Source organism: Leucoraja erinacea, chromosome 8, assembly GCF_028641065.1.
Source record: "Leucoraja erinacea ecotype New England chromosome 8, Leri_hhj_1, whole genome shotgun sequence".
NCBI classification, from domain to species: domain Eukaryota; kingdom Metazoa; phylum Chordata; class Chondrichthyes; order Rajiformes; family Rajidae; genus Leucoraja; species Leucoraja erinaceus.
The window spans coordinates 37,425,018-37,446,940 of record NC_073384.1 but is presented as its reverse complement, the minus strand read 5'-3'; the positions used below and the strand labels follow the sequence as shown (position 1 = coordinate 37,446,940).

Sequence of the window (21,923 nt, the reverse complement as noted above, 5' to 3'; positions counted from 1 at the left end):
CTCTTTAAACCTCTGGTTCTCTATTCTTCCTCACTGGGCAAGAGACACTGTGTCTACCCAATCTATTCCTCTCATGATCTTGTACACCTCTAGAAGCATCCCTCAGCCTCTTGCGCTCCAGGGAATAGATTCCCAGCCTGCTCAACCTCTCCCTATAGCTCAAGCCCTCGAGTCCTGGCAACATCCTTCTTTGCAGGTGCCTCGACTATTCTCAATGCACATGGAAAATTTATTTGGGTATTTTATTATATTGTAGAACGTTTCAGTGGTGAACTGGCAAGGACTGTTTTTTCTATACCTTTTCCACACAAAGGGTGTTGGGTGTATGGAATGAGCTGCCGGGGGAAGTAGTTGAAGCGGGTACTATCGCATTGTTTGAGAAACATTTGGAGAGGTACATGTATAGAACATGTTTAGAGGGATATGGGCCAAAAGCAGGCAGGTGGGACTAGTGTAGATGAGACATGTTGGCCGTTGTGGGCAAGTTGGGCCGAAGGGCCTGTTTTCATGCTCTATGATTCTAATGTTGGAGGAGGAGGAGGGGAGGAGGGGAAGAAATAGATGTGAGGCCAGGTGGGCACATGTGAGATGGAGGGGGGTGGGATGGAGAGTAAGCAGGGGAGGGAGTCCCCAGAGAAGCTGCCTGACCCGCTAAGTCACTCCAGCACTTTGCGTTCCATGTTATGAATCCGTTTGTTGGCTGTGTTTTTGTAAGTAATCTTCTGTGTGTTCCAGGTGCAGAAGGAGACAGGCTCTGCATCCACGTGGAAGTGAAGAGTATTGAGAACCATTTCCTGTTACTCTAGGAGCTGGAGTACAATAGAGCCAAGCTGTGTATTTACCGCGGGGAGTTTAATTATGTGCACGGATTACCAAGTGATTTTAGTGGGACTGGTGTGAACATGGACATAGGTTTTCCTTGAATGAAAACGCTGATCTTATTTCTGAACCTGTGTGTGTTGCTCTGGGCAGCAACAATAAACAATATGCATCATTGCACCACAGAAGCTTGGGTGCTTAAATGACTTTTATCGCTAGGTAGACCAAGATTGATTGCTCGGAGAGCGCGGGTTTTGCAAACCGTTTTCTAACATGCCCAGTGCAGACCCTTGTTGCTGTGTGGACATTGTGCAGGCGCAATGCGCTGTGTGGACATTGTGCTGTGCGCAAACAAGAATCACCTTGCAAGCACTGAATTAAGTGATCAAATCAAAGGTCACTAGAGTGGTCTCAGTAGATTTTGGCCAGATCAGCACTCCCGGTATTAGCCGCAGGTGGACAATCTACTTTATGTTCAACTGGATGAATGTGCATTTGCAGTAATGTGATGTGATTACAGTAATAACCTCAACTGTAAATAGCAACCCCCACACCACTGGATTCTCAATCGCAATAAAGACACTTCTGACCAAATGGAGGGATGGTATTACAGCTGCAGTCCTAGAGTTACACAGCATGGAAATTGCTGCCCAACCTGGCCGTGCCTACCAACATTCCCCATCTGCACTGCTCCCACCTCCCCGCATTTGGTCCATCTATCTATATATTACTAAAACTCTCATCTTGTTTGTTTCTCTGTGTGTGTGTGTGTGTGTGTGATCCCGGAAAAATACGCCAAAACGGTACACGATAGCGCTGCAATTTTTGGACCACCTTATTCACAATTGTCTTGTGTCTTTTTTTTTATCAAGTTTCGTTCACATTGAGGTCATATTTTACAAGTTATTCACATTTTCAACTTTACAAAACCCCACTTTGAGAAAAATTACTTGAACACTGCAGTGGCAGTTACAGCTATGACATCACATTGGGATTGTAGCCATGCCCTCTACAATGTTACAAATCCCAGGACACTGAGTCCTGGCAGCAAGTGCAATTGGATTTTTTTAAAAGTTTAATGAGGGAGGGTAAATAAGAGGAAATGAGCTGCCCCAGCGCAATTGGGGACTATGGGTGAGTGCTGGAATATTGCTTTGGGGGAACGGGTGAGTGGTAGAATATTGCGTTGGGGAATGGGTTGCCGTGGGGGACCAGGCCTCCCGAGTGACAGGGACCCAATCGGTCCCACTTGATCTAGTATCTCTAAACCTTTCCTATCCATGTACCTGTCAATGTGCTGTTTAGATAGTCATACTGCATGGAATCAGGCCCTTCAGGACAACTTGCCCACACCAACCAAGATGCCCCATCAACACCAGTCCTACCTGCCTGCATTTTGCTCATATCTCTCTAAATCTTACCTATCCATGAACCAGTCAAAATTATCTTTTGAACACGTATAGTACCTGCTTCAACTACCACCTCTGGCAGCTCGTTCCATATACCCGCAACCCTCTTAAGTGAAATGTCTTTGAACTATGTTTGTCTGAAAGCATTTCTCACCTAGGGTATCTATTACCATTCTTCATAGTAGTCATTCGGCCCATTGAGTCTACTCTGCCATTCAATCATGGCTGATCTATCTTTCCCTCTCAATCCCATTATCCTATCTTCTCCCCATAACTTCTGACCCATACTAATCAAGAATGTCAATCTCCGCCTTAAAAATATCCACTAACTTGGCCATAGCCGTCTGTGGCAATAAATTACATAGATTTGCTGCCCTCTGACTAAAGAAATTCCTCCTCAACTCCTTTCCAAAGGTATGTCCTTTTATTCTGAAGCTATGGCCTCTAGTCCTAGACACACCCACTAGTGGAAACATCCTCTCCACATCCACTCTATCCAAGCCTTTCTTGACTTTGTTCTTCAAGTTAAAGTACAAGCTTTGTAACACTTTAATACAAACACTGGATAAATAAAACACAAAATCTCGTCACTTCAGCGTGGCACAGCTGCTTGAGTTGCTGTCTCACAACGTTCGAGACCCAGGTTTGATCCTGACCTTGGGTGTTTACACATTCTCCCTGTGACTGCGTGAGTTTACTCCGGGTGCCCACACATCCCAAAGGAATGCGGGTTTGTGAGTTAATTGGTAAAATTGTCCTAGTGTGAAGGGAGTGGATGAGAAAGTGGGATAAACATGGAACTGTAGATGCTGGTTTACAAAAAAAAGACGCAAAGTGCTGGAAACGGAACATCATTTCTCCATGTTCTCCAGAGATGGTGCCAGACCTGCTGAGTTACTCCAGCACTTTGTGTCGAAGTCGAGGGAACGGGTGAACGATGGTCGGCGTGGAAGGGCCTGTTTCCATGCAGCATCATTAAACTAAACCAAGGGAATATTCGGCCCATCACATCCATTCCAACTCCCATTCCCTCTCTCCTTATTCCTTTCCCTGCACTTTATTCTGCCGCACACTCATATTTCGATAAACCCCTTCGTCACCAACCTGCACTGTGGGGTAATTCACAGCAACCATTTACCCAACAGCATGTGCACACAATGGGAGAACAGACTGGAGCACATGGAGGAAGCCCAGGGAGTGTGCAAACTCTGCAGAGACAACGGCCAAAGTCAGCTCTGAACCCAGCCTGCTGCCACACAGACATCATTCTCAGAATGTTTCTGAATCGATGGTGTGCATTTATGTTCTTGATCCACGCAGCGCTATGTTTCAGAGCCTGTCTCTTCTTGTTTAAAGACGGGGAGTTTTAAGGTGGAGATTAATAGGTTCGTGATTAGCATGGGTGTCAAATATTTTGAGGAGATATAAGCGAATGGGATTGAGAGGGAAAGATGGATCAACCATGATTGAATGGGGGAGTAGAATCGATGGGCCGAATGGTCTAATGCTGCTCCTACGACTTATGAAGTTTACATTTGAACCTCTTATTCTGCTTGGGTAGCTTATACGATCTAGGAGCAGAATAATTTCATGGCTGATCTATCTTTCCCTCTCAACTCCATTCTCCTGCCCTCCATTTTAGCCCTGACGCCCTTGCTAATCAAAAAGCTTTCAATCTCTGTCTTAAAGATATCTATTGACTTGGCCGCCACAGAATCATCACCCTATGACTACATAAATTCCTTCTCATCTCCTTTATTAAGGTACGTTCTTTTATTCTGAGACTTTGGCCTCTGGCCCTAGACCAGATAATGGAAACATCCTCTCCCAATAATGGAAACATCCTCTCCACATACACTATCCAGGCCTTAAACCCAATGGTATAAATGTTGATTTCTCCAATCCTAGGTAAGCTCTAACACCCTTTTCTCCCCTTCTCCCATGTGGCCCACTTGGACTTGCACATAATTGTAGGTCACCTCTAATACTCCCCCCTCCCCCTGGACAAGCACCAATTCCTCCCCTTCCACCTACATGGCTTCCTCGAGTTTCACAATTCACAACACTTCATTCTTTTTGTATTACTTCTGTCTTGTCACCTCTGCCCTTTATCCAGCCATCTACCAAACAAAAGCCCCCTTCACTAACAGTTCACCTGATATTTGCAAGACTTTCTCCATCCCCCTTTATAAATAGTCTGAAGAAGGATCCTGATCCGAAACGTCGCCTCCGAAATGTTCCCCGGGAATGCTGACTAACCTGCTAAGCATTTTGTCTTGGCTTAAAGAAGTTGAAAATCTGGCAAGTCTAGGTGTAGTAGCTCATAAAGAATGGGAGATCCATTATAAAAAGATTATAAAACCAGTCTATAGCACAGACTATAGAAAACAAAAAACAGGTGTCAATTCTAGAGGCTGCATGTTAGAAAGGTGAAGAGGCAGAGGTGTTTCGCTGGAACACCAGCATTTTGTGTCGATCCAAGTCTGTCCAAACTCTTTGTAGACAATACCTTCTAATCCAGGTAGCATCTAGGTAAGAGGGAACTGGCGATGCTGGTTTAAACCGAAGATAGACACAAAAAGCTGGAGTAACTTAGCGGGACAGGCAGCATCTCTGGAGAGGGAAATGGATGGCGTTTTGGGTCAAGACCCTTCTTCAGACTGAAGGGTCTCGACCAGAAACGTCACCCCTTCTCTCCAGAGATGCTGCCTGTCCTGCTGAGTTACTCCTTATTGTGTCTTATCTTTTAGCATCTTGGTAAACCTTTTCTGCACCCCCTCCAAAGCTTCCACATCCTATAATCGGGAACCAGAAGTGAACACCATACTACAAATGTGGTCTCTGGAAGCTCAAAGCCAAAACCTCTTTGAGTTTGTGTTCCCTCCTCCACAGCATTCTCCACTTCACAAGTTATGGGAGTAGAATTAGGCCATTCAGCCCATCGAGTCTACTCCACCATTCAATTATGGCTGATCTCTGCCTCCTAATCCCACTTTCCTGCCCTCCCCATAGCCCTTGACACCCGTTATAGTCAAGAATTTGTTCATCTCTGCCTTAAAAATATCCACTGATGGCCTCCACAGCCCTCTGTGACAATGTGTTCCACAGATTAAGTACCCACTGACTAACGAATTACCACCTCGCCTCCTTTCTAAAAGAGCGCCCTTTAATTCTGAGGCTGTGACCTCTGGTCCTAAACTCTCCCACCAGTGGAAATATACTTTCCACATCCACCCTTTCCTCCTGGCATCTCCACCCCTGTTCCTCCCCTGGTCCACCCCAGGCTACCGTGAAAGTCACCCGCTCAGCAGTGATCGTGGGAAATGCTTGGCCTCGGCACCCCATGGTCAAGCAGCGGAGTTGTGGAGCACTGACCTTCATGACAGTTGCAAGCATTAAACCTTACACCGTTGCACAATTTCCACTCCCGCCCAACCCAGCCCTGTCGCACGATCTGCCCTAGTGCTGTTTGTTATCCTGTAATTTGTCATCAAGAGCTACACGGTCAAAGGGTTAACTGATCACACCCCTTTGTTAATACACAATACATGACCTTTATGGTAAGTGAATAATATTTTGATTGTTCATTCCCTTCACACATTGGCTTAATCGTTTGATAAATGTGATGTGAGAAGCCAAGAAACACCAGGTTTCCTGATTCACCGTTGTCACTGGCACGCTACAGGGTTGGGATTCCACACGCACAGCTCAATGTAAGTTTAGTTAGTTTTAGTTATGGTTTAGGTTTAGTTTCCTTCAGTTTTAGTTTAGAAATACAGCGTGAAACAGGCTCTCCGGCCCACCGAGTCCACGTCAACCAGCGATTCCCGCACACTAGCACTATGATACGCACACTGGGACAATTTACAATTTTACCAAAGCCAATTAACCTACAAAACTGTATGGCTTTGGAGTGTGGGAAGAGCATCCGGAGAAAACCCATGCGGTAGAAACATAGAAACATAGAAATTAGGTGCAGGAGTAGGCCATTCGGCCCTTCGAGCCTGCACCGCCTTTCAGTATGATCATGGCTGATCATCCAACTCCGTATCCCGTACCTGCCTTCTCTCCATACCCTCTGATCCCCTTGGCCACAAGGGCCACATCTAACTCCCTCTTAAATATAGTAGGTATGTTACAAAACCTACCTGAATCGTCATTGGGAATCTGCCCACAGCCAGGTCCGCGATTTTGGCGCTGTTTGGAGGGGGCGGGTTTAAAACGCGATTTTTACTAGGCTGTACTAATCGCAGATGTTCAGCCTAGTAAATCATTAACGAAAAATCGCTGCAAGACCCGGTCGCAAAAGGTATTATTAGTTTTATAAGCCTCGATAATATAGTTATAATAATTTTAAAATTACTGTCTCATTCCGCAACCTCTCGCAGCCCCAGGGTTTTATAAAGCAAACAATTAAAGGTATGTACCTTATTTTTACATTAAATGGGGCATATATATATAACCCTGAATATCAAGTTATCTATAGCCAGTAGTTCATTTTGGGCTTTTTATATCCCGCAGTATTTTTCTCGGCATTTGAGGGCACTAATCCAGCGCGATGTCAACATTCTAAACCAGCGCGTTCCACATGAACCCACTAGAAAGCCGATTTAAATGGGCATTTATTTACAGCAATTGAACACTAAATTCCTTCCATTTGGCCTATAAATTAATGTAAATTAGATATAAAAATCATGTTATATTGTGAATTATTTGTGAATAATCTTTGGACACTTAGGCTATTTAAAAATGTTAATCTTTCCTTAAGAAATGGACTTTTGACTATCCAAGATCACAGCTTTTTTGTAATGTCCATTGAAAATCAATAGGGAACAAGATGCTAATTTCCGAGTATGAAAATGGCCATAACTTTTTTAATACTTGAGATATGAAAGTGAATTTGGTGTCAAATTAAACTTATTGTATATTATTCAAAAACTAAATTAAATAAAATCTTCCCTAATGTTTCACCAATCTGTGATAAATGCCTATGTCAAGAAGCTACCATAGCGCACTCTTTTGTTTTTTGTACAAAAATCCAAAAATTCTGGTATGAAATATTTGATATTTTTTCAAAATTGATCAATATAAAACTGGTACCAAAACCAGAATGGATTATCTTCGGAATATCGGAAGGTAACCCTGAATTAAACGTGTTTCAGAAGAATTTAATTAATTACGGGCTAATAATGGGAAAAAAGCTTATAATTAAATTCAGGAAAAATGCGCCAACACCAACAATAAAAATGTGGATATCAAATATGTTTGAAACATTACATTGGTGGAAGAGATGAGATTCCAATCCTAGCAGGTAATTAAGCAACCAATTCCAAAAGACGTGGTCTATGTTTCTGGACCTATTACAAGTATGAGGTGCAATAGTAATCTAAAAAAAAAACAATGAATAAATAAAAGGTACCAGGATCTGGCAACGGGGGGCAAAACAACAAAGACAGACTTGGTTGGTAGTCCCCTTTCTGCGGAGTTTAATGTTATAATAGAGCGATTGTTTCTATTTTCTCTTTCTCTCTTTTCTAGGGTCTATTTTCTCACTTTACTTCCTTCTCTAACTTCCTTCCTAAGGGGCTTTCTTTTCCTTACACTCTTGCACTGCACGACTCTCTTGCACTTTCTTTACTTTCCTTACTTCTACCTTTTTCTTAAAGCTCAAAAAAAAAAAAATGAAGCGGTACTAAAAATGTATTAAGATATATGTGTTGTGTAGAATTGTACTTACCGTACTTCTAAGTTGTTCGGCAAAACTTGTAGGGCCGAATAAAATATTTTTGTGCTGTAAAAAAAAAAAAAAATAAAGGCCTTATTGTTATGCTTTATCTGATGGGATAAATTGCAGACTTGATTTTTAAAATCTCAAAATTTTGTAACATTGCTAAATATAGCCAATGAACTGGCCTCAACTGCCCTCTGTGGCAGAGAGTTCCAGAGATTCACCACTCTCTGTGTGAAAAAAGTTCTCCTCATCTCGGTTTTAAAGGATTTCCCCCTTATCCTTAAGCTGTGACCCCTTGTCCTGGACTTCCCCAACATCGGGAACAATCTTCCTGCATCTAGCCTGTCCAACCCCTCAAGAATTTTGTAAGTTTCTATAAGATCCCCTCTCAATCTCCTAAATTCTAGAGAGTATAAACCAGGTCTATCCAGTCTTTCTTCATAAGACAGTCCTAACATCCCAGGAATCAGTCTGGTGAACCTTCTCTGCACTCCCTCTATGGCAATAATGTCCTTCCTCAGATTTGGAGACCAAAACTGCACACAATACTCCAGGTGTGGTCTCACCAAGACCCTGTACAACTGCAGTAGAACCTCCCTGCTCCTATACTCAAATCCTCTTGCTATGAAAGCCAACATACCATTCGCTTTCTTCACTGCCTGCTGCACCTGCATGCCTACTTTCAATGACTGGTGTACCATGACACCCAGGTCTTGCTGCATCTCCCCCTTTCCCAATCGGCCACCATTTAGATAATAGTCTGCTTTCCCGTTTTTGCCACCAAAATGGATAACCTCACATTTATCCACATTATACTGCATCTGCCAAACATTTGCCCACTCACCCAGCCTATCCAAGTCACCTTGCAGTCTCCTGGCATCCTCCTCACACCTAACACTGCCCCCCAGCTTAGTGTCATCCGCAAACTTGGAGATATTGCCTTCAATTCCTTCATCCAGATCATTAATATATATTGTAAATAGCTGGGGTCCTTGCTGAGTACTGAGCCTTGCGGTACCCCACTAGTCGCTGCCTGCCATTGTGATCATGTGACCTGTTATCATAATGGCCATATACATCCCACCACAGGCTAATGCTAACCTAGCACTAGCACAGCTGCACTCGGCCATCAGTAAGCAGCAGGATCCTCACCCCGACGGTGCCTTAATTGTTGCAGGGGACTTTAACCAGGTTGACCGACGAGCCACACTCCGCAAATTCCACCAGCATATGCAGTGCCCTACCAGGGGTTCAAACACACTGGATAAAGTGTACACCAACATCAAGGAAGCTTACAGAGCTCTCCCCCGCCCATCCTTGGTGCAATCCGATCACCTCTCAATGTTTCTACTGCCATCATACAAACCCCTCATCCGCAAGACCAAACCTGCAATAAGGACGGTCAAAATATGGCCCGAAGATGCCACTCTACAACTCCAGGACCGCTTTGATCGCACCGACTGGGACCTGTTTGAACAACAGGCTACCAGTGGTACAGAGGTAGACTTGGAGGAGTACACATCCACTGTGCTCTCCTACATCAACTGCTGTGTGGAGACTGTCACAGTGGACAAGCAAATAAAGATGTTCCCAAACCGGAAACCCTGGATGAACAAGGAGGTTCAGGATCTGCTAAGGGCATGCAACAATGCCTTTAAATCCAGGGACACTTCTGCCTACAGTGCGGCCAGGTCGAACCTGAACAAAGATATAAAAAAGGCCAAAGACATCCACAGGCAAAGGGTTCAATACCGTGGACACCAGAAGCATGTGGCAGGGTGTCAGGGACATCACTGACTACAAGAGCAGCCCCGCCTGCCCCCACGGTGATATCACACTGGCCAACGAACTAAACACCTTCTTTGCCCGGTTCGAAACTGGCAACACCACCAGGAGTGGAATAACCCCGGCCATGGCGGAGGGACAGGCCTTAACACTGAGCACTCAGGAGGTACAGTGCGCTCTGCGTAGGATCAATCCACGCAAGGCTGCAGGCCCGGATGGAGTACAGGGAAGGGTACTAAAGGACTGTGCTGTACAGCTGGCGGAGGTATTCACGAGAATCTTCCATCTGTCTCTATCTCTGGCAACAGTCCCCAAGTGCCTGAAAACAGCCACCATAGTGCCGGTGCCGAAAAAGTCCAAAGACACCAACCTGAACGACTACCGCCCGGTTGCCCTAACTCCAATCCCAATGAAGTGCTTCGAAAGGCTGGTCCTCTCCCACATCAAATCCAGCATCCCTGCCTCACTGGACTCTCATCAATTTGCATACAGGGCAAATAGATCACCAGAGGATGCCATCTTGCTGGCTCTTCACACTGTCCTGACTCACCTCGACAGACGGGGCACGTACATGAGGATGCTCTTCGTTGACTATAGCTCTGCATTCAATACGGTCATCCCCACCAAGCTCACAACCAAACTCCACCAGCTAGGCCTCAGCTCGCCGATATGCGATTGGATCCTGAACTTTCTGACGGAGCGACCGCAGGCAGTGAGACTGGGCCCGCACCTGTCCTCCACTATCACCCTGAGCACCGGCACACCACAGGGCTGTGTACTGAGCCCCATGCTCTACTCCCTCTTCACTCACGACTGTGTTCCTGCATTCGACACCAACACCATCGTGAAGTTTGCAGATGACACAACAGTGATTGGGCTGATCACCAACGGTGATGAAATAAAATACAGGGCGGAGGTGCAGAACCTGGCGGACTGGTGCACATGTACCAACTTGTCACTAAACACCTCCAAGACCAAGGAGCTGATTATTGACTTCAGGAGGTCCCATAATGGAGAATACGCCCCAATCTCCATTTACTGGGAAAGTGTGGAGAGAGTGTCCAGCTTTAAGTTTCTGGGCACTCACATTTCAGAGGACCTCACATGGTCCACCAACACCGCTGCGCTGGTCAAGAAGGCACAGCAACGACTGTTCTTCCTGAGGACATTAAAAAAGACTGGTCTGCCCCAACAGCTGCTGACAACGTTCTACCGCTGCACCACAGAGAGCATATTAACGTATGGCATCTCTGTGTGGTATCTCAGCTGCACGGAGGCGGAGAGGAGAGCTCTTCAGCGCGTCGTCCACAGAGCGCAGAGGATCATTGGGACAGAGCTACCAGCCTTGGAGGGCATCTACCACACACGGTGCCTCAGGAAGGCCGTCAGCATCCATAAAGACTCATCACACCCCTGTAACGGACTGTTCGAACTACTTCCCTCCGGCAGACGTTACAAGGCCTTCTACGCCCGAACCTCCAGACTCAGAAACAGCTTTATTCCAAGAGCTATAGCGGCTCTGAACCGGCCCTGCTGAGTGCCCCCCACCCCCCCTGGACTGTCTCCCTCGGATGGTCACGACACACAGCTTATTTATTTATTTTACTTTTCTTTTTCATCGGTTGGAGCTGCATACTAAATCTCGTTGCACTGACGTGCAATGACAATAAAAGATATTATTTTTATTAAATTTGCTAACGTTACTTTGAATCCCTTCATCCAAATCATTGATGTATATTGTAAATAGCTGCGGTCCCAGCACCGTGCCTTGCGGTACCCATCACCATCGACGGCACCACTGTCTCCCCATCTCCCCAGGCCCGCAACCTTGGCGTGATCTTTGATTCCACCCTCTCCCTTGAGCCTCACATCCGCCATGTCATTAAAACCTCCTTCTTTCATCTCCGCAACATCGACAAAATCAGACCCTCTCTCACACCTCCCGCTGCTGAAAGACTCATCCATGCCTTCATCTCCTCCCGACTGGACTACTGCAACTCACTTCTCCTTGGCATCAGCTCCACCTACATCAACCGACTCCAACTGGTCCAGAACGCAGCCGCCCGACTCATCACCCACACCAAATCCTAGCATCACATCACTCCAGTCCTCAAACAACTTCACTGGCTCCCCATCTCCCACCGGATCACCTACAAAATCCTGATCCTCACCTACAAAGCCCTCCACCATCTGGGCCCCCCCATATCTCACTGACCTCCTCTCCCCCTACCAACCCTCACGGTCCCTCAGATCCACATCAGCCGGTCTCTTCTCCATCCACAAGTCCAACCTTCGCAGTTTTGGGGACAGAGCCTTCTCCAGGGCAGCTCCCAGGCTCTGGAACGCCCTCCCCCAACTGATCCGCAATTCCGTGTCCCTCACCATCTTCCAGTCCCGCCTCAAGACCCATCTCTTCACCTCTGCCTATCCTTAGCCCCACGTGCCGTCCCTTTTCATCTGTGCATTAATTGCCTCATACTGTGTTTTGTATTGAATTCTGTATTTACTTTGTGTACTAGTCATGTCTCTACTATTTATTTCATTCCCCTTGCATGTTTTTCCTCTACCTGCTAAATTTTTGTAAGGTGTCCTTGAGACTCTTGAAAGGCGCCCATAAATTAAAAAATAAATAAATAAATAAAATGTAATAAAAACATTTATTATTACCCCACTAGTCACTGCCTGCCATTCTGAAAGGGACCTGTTAATCCCTACTCTTTGTTTCCTGTCTGCCAACCAATTTTCTATCCATGTCAGCACTCTACCCCCAATACCACGTGCCCTCATTTTGCCCACTAATCTTCTATGTAGGACCTTATCAAATGCTTTCTGAAATTCCAGGTACACTAGTTACATCTTCAAAAAATTCCAGAAGATTAGACAAGCATGATTTCCCCTTTGTAAATCCATGCTGACTCGGACCGATCCTGCTACTGCTATCCAAATAGCAGCTATTTCATCTTTTATAATTGACTCCAGCATCTTCCCCACCGATGTCATGCTAACTGGTCTATAATTCCCTGATTTCTCTCTCCCGCCTTTCTTAAAAAGTGGGATAACATTAGCTACCCTCCAATCCACAGGAACCGATCCTGAGTCTATAGAACATTGGAAAATTATCACCAATGCATCCACAATTTCAAGAGCCACTTCCTTAAGTACCCCGGGATGCAGACCACCAGGCCTAATTTGGTCTTAACTAATTGTCAGTATACATGATTCAATCAAGCCATCCACAGTAACAGGACAAAGGGATTAACAGCATCCAGGAAACACACACAATTAAAATCCCGTCAACAGTGCAGTCCCCACACCAAGAGCAACACCTTGGCTCGTCCTGCCCCGCAAAGAGTGGGTCGCCCTGAGCCAGCTCCATACAGGGGTCGGCCGGTTCAACGCCAACATGCATCGCTGGGGGCTGCGTTCATCAGCAGCCTGCATGTGTGCAGCAGACCAGCAAACAGCGCAGTGCATCATTTTCGACTGCGCTGTCCTCTGCCCCCCCCCCTGGTGAAAGGATAGACCTCACGGCCCTCGGCAACAGCACATTGAACTGGCTACAGCGTCTGGAGAGCGATACATAACTTCTGCTGCCTCAAACGCAAGGAGAAGACCTCGAGACCGCCGTCCATGGCTCGGTGCTCCCCACTGTATCTGCTTCATTCAAGCTGGCCCCGACCCCTTACACAGATGCTGCACAGTGGGCGCAGCGGGTAGACCTGCTGCCTCACAGCACCAGAGACCAGGGTTTGATCTTGACTTCAGGTGCTGTCTGTGTTTGATGTTTATACGTTCTCCCTGAGACCGTGTGGGTTTCCTCCCACATCCCAAAGATGTGTGGGTTTTGTAGGTCAATAGGCCCTCTGTAAATTGCTCCCCTACAGTGTGCAGAGAGTGGGTGAGAAAGTGAGATAACATTGAACTAGTGTGATCGATGCAACAGAAAATACAGCCAAAGGACAGGTACTACAGCCTAAAATAATAATAACTATAATAATAACTTTATTTAAAAAGCACTTTAAACAACTGCAGTTGCCACAAAGTGCTGTACATGAGAACTCATGGACAAGAAGTTATTACAAACCATTAAAAACCGTAAAACAAAGGACTATAAAACAGTAAAAATTAAAAGACATTAAAAGCACTAAAAACAGGAGCAATGCCTCAGCCAGTGTCGAAAGCCAGAGAATAAAAATGAGTTTTTAGGGTGGATTTGAAGATGGACAGTGAAGGGGCCTGTCTGATGTGCAACGGCAAGGTGTTCCAGAGTGCCGGAGCAGCAACAGAAAAGGCTCTATCCCCTCTGAGCTTCCGCTTAGACCTTGGTACCTCAAGGAGCAGCTGATCAGCTGACCTGAGGCACCGGGCAGGAGCGTATGGGTGGAGCAGCTCAGAGAGGTAAGGCGGGGTGAGCCCATTCAATGATTTAAAAACAAATAAAATAATTTAAAAATGAACTCGAAAGTGCACTGGGAGCCAGTGAAGGGAGGCCAAAATTGGCGTAATGTGCTCCCTCTTTCGAGTTCCGGTTAAGAGGCTAGCGGCAGCATTTTGAACCAGCTGGAGACGAGCCAATGAAGCTCGTGTGACTCCAGAGTAGAGTGCGTTACAGTAATCCAGCCTAGATGTAATAAAGGCGTGAATTACTGTTTCAAAATGCTGCCGCTCGAGAATGGGCTTCACCTTTGCCAGCTTCCTTAGGTGAAAGAAGCTGGACTTAACCACTGCGCCTATTTGTTTATCTAGTTTAAAATCACCGTCCATCCTAAAACCCAGGTTTAAAACTGTTGGCTTTACGGACAATGCCAGTGGACCCAAGTCGACAAAGGGAGGTTCACGGCAGCCATTGGGGCCAAACAAAATCACCTCTGTCTTTTTTTCATTAAGTCCCAGAAAGTTTAAGGCCATCCAGGACTTAATGTCCTCAAGACAAGACAGAGGTGATTTTAGAGAATAGTCATCTTCCTTCCTGAGTGGCATATATAACTGGCTATCATCTGCGTAAAAGTGAAAGGAGATGCCATGCCTTCTTAAAATTGAGCCCAGAGGAAGTAGGTATAGAGAGAAGAGCAGGGGCCCTAAAATTGAGCCCTATGGAACCCCATATGCCAAGGGAGCAGAGGAGGATTCAAAGCCAGCAAGGCTTACACGCATGGTTCTGTCTGCCAGATAGGACCTGAACCATCCCAGGGCACTGCCACAGATGCCCACTTGGTGCTGTAATCGGGAAATTAAAATTCCATGGTCCACTGTATCGAAGGCGGCAGATAGGTCCAGCAAGACAAAAAGCACATAATTACCGGAGTCGTTTGCCAGGAGGATGTTGTTAAAAACCCTTAGCAGAGCTGACTCTGTGCTATGTATAGCTTTGAATCCAGACTGGAAAACCTCCCGAATATTGTGCTCGTCCAGGAAGAGTTTCAGCTGAGCATAAACTACTTTCTCCATGATTTTAGAGATAAATGGCAGCTTGGAGATCGGCCTAAAATTGGCCAGGACAGTCTGATCCAGGCCAGGTTTCTTAAGTAGTGGTTGCACTACTGCATGTTTAACATTTTCGGGGACAACCCCAGAACACAAGCTACTGTTTATGATGGCGAGAACTGACTGCCCTATACTCGGGAAAACCTCTTTAAAAAGAAGAGGAGGGACAGCATCACAAGGGAAACCCGACGGCTTGATATGGCTAACCACATCCTCTAGATCCGACAATGTCAGAGGCACAAACTTATCGAATGCCACCAGGCATGGGGCCGGAACAGAGGGGTCAGAGGCAGGAGCTGAGATAAGAGCCCTTATAGAAACAACCTTATTGATAAAGAAGTGCAGGAAGTCATTGCACAATTCAGACGATGCTTCCAGGCAGACAGGCTGTGGGGCATTTAAAACAGAATCAATGGTTTTGAATAACACATGTGGGTCGTGACACTTAGACACTATTATATTAGACAGGTAATATCTTTTGGCCTCTTTAACAGTATTTTGGTAATTACGCCAGCTGTCCTTTAGAATTTGCGATGAAACCTGCAGCCTGTGTCTGTGCTGATCATAATGAAAAGATAAACTAATTTTATCAGCTTGTATATGATCCATCCCTCCATTTCCTGCATATCCACATGCCTATCTAAAACTCTTTAAACACCACTACTGTGTCTGTGTCACATCAATCAATGGTGCTTATTGTCACGAATGCGCTGCACAATGAGATTCTTTTTGCATAACCCACACGTGCACAAGTCGACATATTTTGGCGACATTTACAAAAGAAAAAGTACAGTCCACATGCTGGATGTTCAGGAGCGTCCCCGATCCACGTAAGCCCCAGACTGCTGCAGGGCCTCCACCGCCATCCTTGTTTGGCTCCCTGGCGGATTCCAGGAGCTTTCCCCGGCAGCATGTTCCAGGCACCCACCTCCCTATGTATAGGGAGGTTTCACAGCAGTCGGGTCACGACCCATGACCCGTACTGTTGCTACGCTACTCCAGTACACGCGATGAACTGCAGGTAGGCACGTACCATTGTTTCCAGCGTAGCGGGACGTTAAAACCCGCTGAAATTGTCAATTTTTGTGCTGTAAATAATTATGGAAATCGGGATAAGCGTGTGAGACATTTAGCCTACTTCAGAATTCCAAAAGTGAGGAGAAATGACGGTAGATAGAAACGAGAGCTGAAGGGGACAACAACAGCCAGAGTGCTTGGCGAACATTGGCCGTTTGCTCACTGCATTTCATCAACTAAGGCATTATTTGTGTTTTTTCTTGATTCCTTTGGCATCTAAAAAGTTTCAGAAGTGATAAATCTGGCCGTAATTTTTTTTAAATCGCCCATGGTTCTCGTGGGTTTTTACCTACAAAATGAAAACGCATCTGAAGAAAAATTTACAGCCAGATTTATCACTTCTGAGAATTTTTAGATACCAAAGGAATCAAGAAAAAACACAAATAATGCCTTACTTGATGAAATGCAGTGAGCAAACGCGATAATTCCCAATATTTTCAATGTTTACCAAGCACTTTAGCTGCTGTAGTCCCTTCAGTTCTCGCTTCTCTATACCTTCATTACACTTCACTTTTGGAATTATAAAGTTGGGTACAGGTCTCTCACTTACCCCGACTCCCACAATTTTTTTCAGCGCAAAAATTCAACATTTTGGCGGTTTTTAACAGGTAGGAAAGTACGTGTTTCTAGCATTAATAACATATACCAGAAGTGACGGATGTCTTCCTGTTGGATTTAGCGGCTCCGTGCGTCGAGCCCTATGACCTAGTGACCTTCCGTGCAACCCCCTTATAATAACAGAAACTTGTTCTGCACATCTTTAAACTTTGCCCCTCAAACCATAAAGCAATTTCCTCTCGTTTTGACATTTTCTTCTTACTGATCTTCCGGCTACCAGAAATGTGAAATAACGGCAGCAACTTGGCCAATGTGGAGAGAGAACCGGTCTTAAATGGCCTGTCCCACTTTGCGATTTCTTCAGCGACTGTGACTTTTCTCAGTGCACGAGGAACTAATTTACTTCCAGTTGACCTCTAACAATCCTGTTTAAGTTTACTTTAGCAATACTTTGTCTACGTTTGGCTTATCACAACTTCCTGTCCACATTGAACACATCCCATTTCAGAACTGCGACTAATTTTCTATTTCTGGAACATCTCTAATTTAAACTCAGTCAAATGCATTTCCTTAACATTGACATCTTAACACACCGGGTGCCACAGTGCCCTGGATGGTAGATAGTTCAATGGTGCTTTATTGTCACATGTAACAATGCATAATTAAATTATTTTCTTACCAACAGTTCAGTAGCGTATCACCATACCTAAGCCCACCCCCCCCCCCCCCTCGATTAGCAAGTGTACAGAAATAATCCACTGCACCCACCTGCCAGAGGCGCCATATTCTGGCGCCATTTTCAAAGTCCAGTCTGTGCTCGAGTTCTTATGAGCGGTGCCCGATCCAGGCGAGCCCCAGGCTGTTACAAGGCCTCCAGCCATCGCCTTCCTTGGACGTGTGGATTGAGCTAATGTCTCAGGGCACCAGAGACCTGGGTTTGATCCTGACCTCGGGTGCTGTCTGTGTGTGGAGTTTGCACGTTCTCCCTATGACTGCGTGGGTTTCCTCTGGGTGCCCCAGTTTCCTCCCACATCCCAAAGACGGGTGGTTTTGTAGGTTCATTGACCTTCTGTAAATTGCCCCTCGTGTGTAGGAAATGGGTGAGATAGTGGGATAACATGGAACTAGTGTGAACAGGTGATCGATGGTCAGCATGGACTCGGTGGGCTTGAAAGCATGTACCACCAGATTCAGGACCAGCTTCTTTCCTTCTGTTATCAGTCTACTGAATGGTTCTCCCATAAGCAAGGGGTTAGTCCCGATCTCCAAATCTACCTCCCTGCACCCCCTTGCACTTCTGCTTTTTCTATAATGCTGTAACACTGGGCAGCACTGTGGTAGAGTTGCTGACGTACAGTGCCAGAGACCCGAGTTTGATCTCAACTATGGGTGTTGCCTGTGTAGAGTTTGTACGTTCTCCCTGGGACTATGTGGGTTTTCTCCAGGTAATTTGGTTTCCATCCACATTCCGAATACATGCAGGTTTTAAGGTTAATTAGTTCCTGTAAAAATTGTCCCTCGTGTGTAGAATGGAACTAGTGTATGGCTGGTCGCTGGTCATACAGTGTGGAAACAGGATATTCGGCCCAACTTGCCTAGGTCAACCAACATGCCCCATCTATACTAGTCCCACCTGCCTGTATTTAGCACATATCCCACTAAACCTGTCCTATTCATGTACCTGTCTATGTTTCTTCAACATTGCCTCAACTGCAGCACAGTTGATGGCAGCACGGTGGCGTAGCGGTAGAATTAGAGACCCGGGTTCGATCCAGATTATAGGTGCTGTACGGAGTTTGTACGTTCTCCCTGTGACCTGTGTGGGGTTTCTCCCACACTCCAAAGACGTACAGGTTTGTAGGTTAATTGGCTTGGTGTATATGTAAATGTCTCTAGTGAGTGTAGGATAGTGCTAGTGCACGGGGATCGCTGGTCGGTGCGGACTCAGTGGGCCCAAGGGCTTGTTTCCACGCTGTATCACTAAACAAAACTACCTTCTCTGGCAGCTCGCTCCATATACTCGCCACCTTTTGTGTAAAAAAAATGTTACGCCTCACCTTAAACCTATGGTTTTCCTACCAAAGGCTGTGCATTTACTCAATCTATTCCTCTCATGATTTTGTGCACCTTTATAAGATCAGCCCTCAATCTCCTGTGCTCCAAGGAATATATTCCTAGCCTGCTCAACCTCTCCCTACAGCTCAGGCCCTCGAGTCATGGCAACATCCTCGTAAATTGGCCAGTGCGGATTCAGTGGGCCACGCTGTATCTCTAAAACTAAACGGGTCCAGGCTCCCAAACTTTTCTCTGCACAGCTTGAAAAATAAATACTTAACTCGACCGCGAGGAAAAAAAAAGTAGGGTTTGAATAAAAACCGCTTCCAACTAAATAAAATCATGTGATCTATTAAAAATAATTGGAATAAAATTAATTTTGCTGCTCAAATCAACTTTATAAGGTCATATAAAATTACATTACTTTTATTCATAATCGGTGTCAATACAGCAAACCTTCGCTATAACAGACCATGGGGGTGGAGGGGAAGAATGCTGCCGTTATTGCCAATTGCCCATATCACCGAGTCAGGGATTTGCTCCTCCCACAGAGCTGACATGGGTGTTGTGAAGCAATGAAATGTTTTCAGGTACAAATTCATTAACACCTAACAATGTTTTTTGGTTACTGCAAGTGACAGATATTAAAGGCTGTTACATTGTTTAAATAAATTAAGTGCGGATCAAAGCGATTGCTTGCCAATTTCAATGCCATGCCAATTTCAACAGCCTCACATTGCAACTTGCAGACTGTGTTCTTAAAGATAGTCCGTTATATCTGAAATCCATTATATAGGGGTGCATAATAACGAAGGTTTATTGTATGTACATCCAGTGACACCATTAAAAAATATTGTAAATCAACCACTTTCAATATAAAACTGCATCATTACTCCTGTGCCAACAGTGATTTCCATTTATCTACATGTGTCTTTGGTAAAACACAAGCTTTGTGCTTTGATTAAAGTGACCTGATTGCAAAGGAAGGGAATTCCTTGTGAATCACAGTGGGCGACAGTCTTTGTGCCTCGGAGTTGTGCAGTCTGTAGGTTCTGCTGATCGCTACAGCTGTGATCCCACCACCAATGTTCTGTTCGAGTCCGTGCTGTGTGTTTGTGAAGTCAATCTTCTTGTGATCTCAGTAACAGCTCGATGTCAGTCGACTTCCTTCACACTCCTGATCATTGGTCGCCCGGGGCGGGGCGGGGCGGGGCGAGGTGGGTCGATGGGAGGGGGGAAATCTCCCTGTATGTTTGCTCCTGGGGCTGGCCAAGATGGCCCAGGCATCGGACAGTCGAGGGTCCGGCCCATGCCGACTGCCTGCCCCTCTATCCAGGCATTACGTCCGTGCCCTCCATTCCCTGGAGAAGGATGACGTGGTGTCCACGGGGATTTAAGGCTTCCGTGAATGCTGGTCGCTGCGGGAGGTCGTGGACATGACTTTCAATGTTGTAATTTGATAGAGTCAGGTCCTTCAGCGCAACTTGCCCACACCGTCCACGATGCCCCATCTACACTAATCCCACCTGCCTGCATTTGGCCTATAGGGTGATTTAACCAAATATCAAATGAGCGTAGATCCCCCCTCACATGACCGAAAACTTTAACTGGAGGACATATGTCACATCGGTACATGTTAGTGAATGGGGAAACATGCACTTTCACACCCTTTAAAAACATGGAAAACGGACGATTTTTGAGCTGAAATTTTCTGTGCTAGTCGGGGTGACCGTGAAGCACAGCGACCTAAAGTTTCAGGCAAAAAAAAAGATAGAAAGTAAGGCAATTACAAGAGGGAACTGAAGGTGGAAAAACAGCGGAAGTGAACAGCAGACATTTGCCGTGGAGATTTAAAGATCCAAAATATTGGGAATTATCGCGTTTGCTCGCTGAATTTCATCAAAAGTAAGGCATTATTAACTTACTTGAATCGGCCATTTTCCATGTTTTTAACGGGTGTGAAAGTGCGTGTTTCCCCATTCACTAACATGTACCGAAGTGACATATGTCCTCCAGTTAAATTTTTCGGTCACGTGAGGGGGGAATCTACGCTCATTTGACATTTGGTGAAATCACCCTATATCCCTGGCTGCCTTATCCATGTTCCTGTCCACAGTACAGGTTGATGTTTGCAAACTGCACAAGCCAGCGCTGAGGCCAATTCTCCCCCCTCCTGCTAAATCCAAGGGTAGATAAACCAGTCACCTAACTCACTGCCCTGTCACCAAAGCTCTGTGCAAATTGTTGCTGCATTCCACCGCGTTATAGCAGCAGCAATTCTCTGGAGGTGGTTGTAAAGTGCTCGGGTCTTCCTGAGGTCAAGAACTAAGGTGATTCACAAATTCAGTGCTGGATTAACCCAGCAGGTTGGGCAACATCTCTAGAGACTCGTGTATGGACTCTACCTTTCCCGAGGTCAACAATGGGTCATTGGCTCCACCCGAAACGTCACCTATCACGTTCTCCAGAGATGCTGCCGGAGCCACTGAGTTACTGCTGCACTTTGTGCCCTATTCCTTTTGTAAACCAGCATCTGCATTTCCTTGTATCCTTCATAAATAACGTGGGGTTTTGCAATTGAATTTGGTGAACTCACTGCAATCTCAGAAAGCTCCGGTGTCTCTGTGTCCCAGTCAGGCTGGGGATTGACCTGCTGCTGGCTTGGAAGAGAAGATTGGATTTGTTGCTGTCATTGTGTCCAATTTACATTGATTTTTTTTAAATTAAAAAAGGCAAGCTGCTATTTCCCTGAACTCTTCCGCCGTGACTCGCCTGGATCTACAAGCGCAGGAACCCGGCGAGAATCGAGAAGAGAGGCAATGCGAAGTGTAGGTTCATGGTGGGGTGTGTGCCGCTGCTTTGCGTGAACAGGATCCGTCCTTCAACCGCAGGGTAAACCAGTTGCATCTGCTTGATGTAAGCCGAGACCACCGATATATCCGTGCTGCCTAGAATGGCCACAAAATTAAAACACCCGTTCAAATCGGCATTCACCAAGGTCCTGA

At 45.8% G+C, this 21,923-nt stretch overlaps 2 protein-coding genes across 4 annotated transcripts in view; one reads left to right on the top strand and one right to left on the bottom strand.

Moving 5' to 3' along the window:
- snx14 (sorting nexin 14) overlaps positions 1–1,413 on the top strand; it is a 75,110-nt gene extending 73,697 nt beyond the window's left edge. For all 3 annotated transcript variants that reach the window (XM_055639481.1, XM_055639479.1, XM_055639480.1), the window contains one exon: positions 736–1,413. In XM_055639481.1, coding sequence (XP_055495456.1) covers positions 736–774 — 39 coding nt within the window. In that variant the 3' untranslated portion in view covers positions 775–1,413. The remainder of the gene's footprint in view (positions 1–735) is intronic.
- A 17,888-nt stretch (positions 1,414–19,301) lies between these two features.
- The window catches only part of nt5e (5'-nucleotidase, ecto (CD73)), a 39,835-nt gene continuing 37,213 nt past the window's right edge, over positions 19,302–21,923 (bottom strand). Inside the window, 1 exon segment of the mRNA XM_055639478.1 lies at positions 19,302–21,866. Within this exon segment, the coding sequence (XP_055495453.1) occupies positions 21,697–21,866 (170 nt within the window). The 3' untranslated portion in view covers positions 19,302–21,696.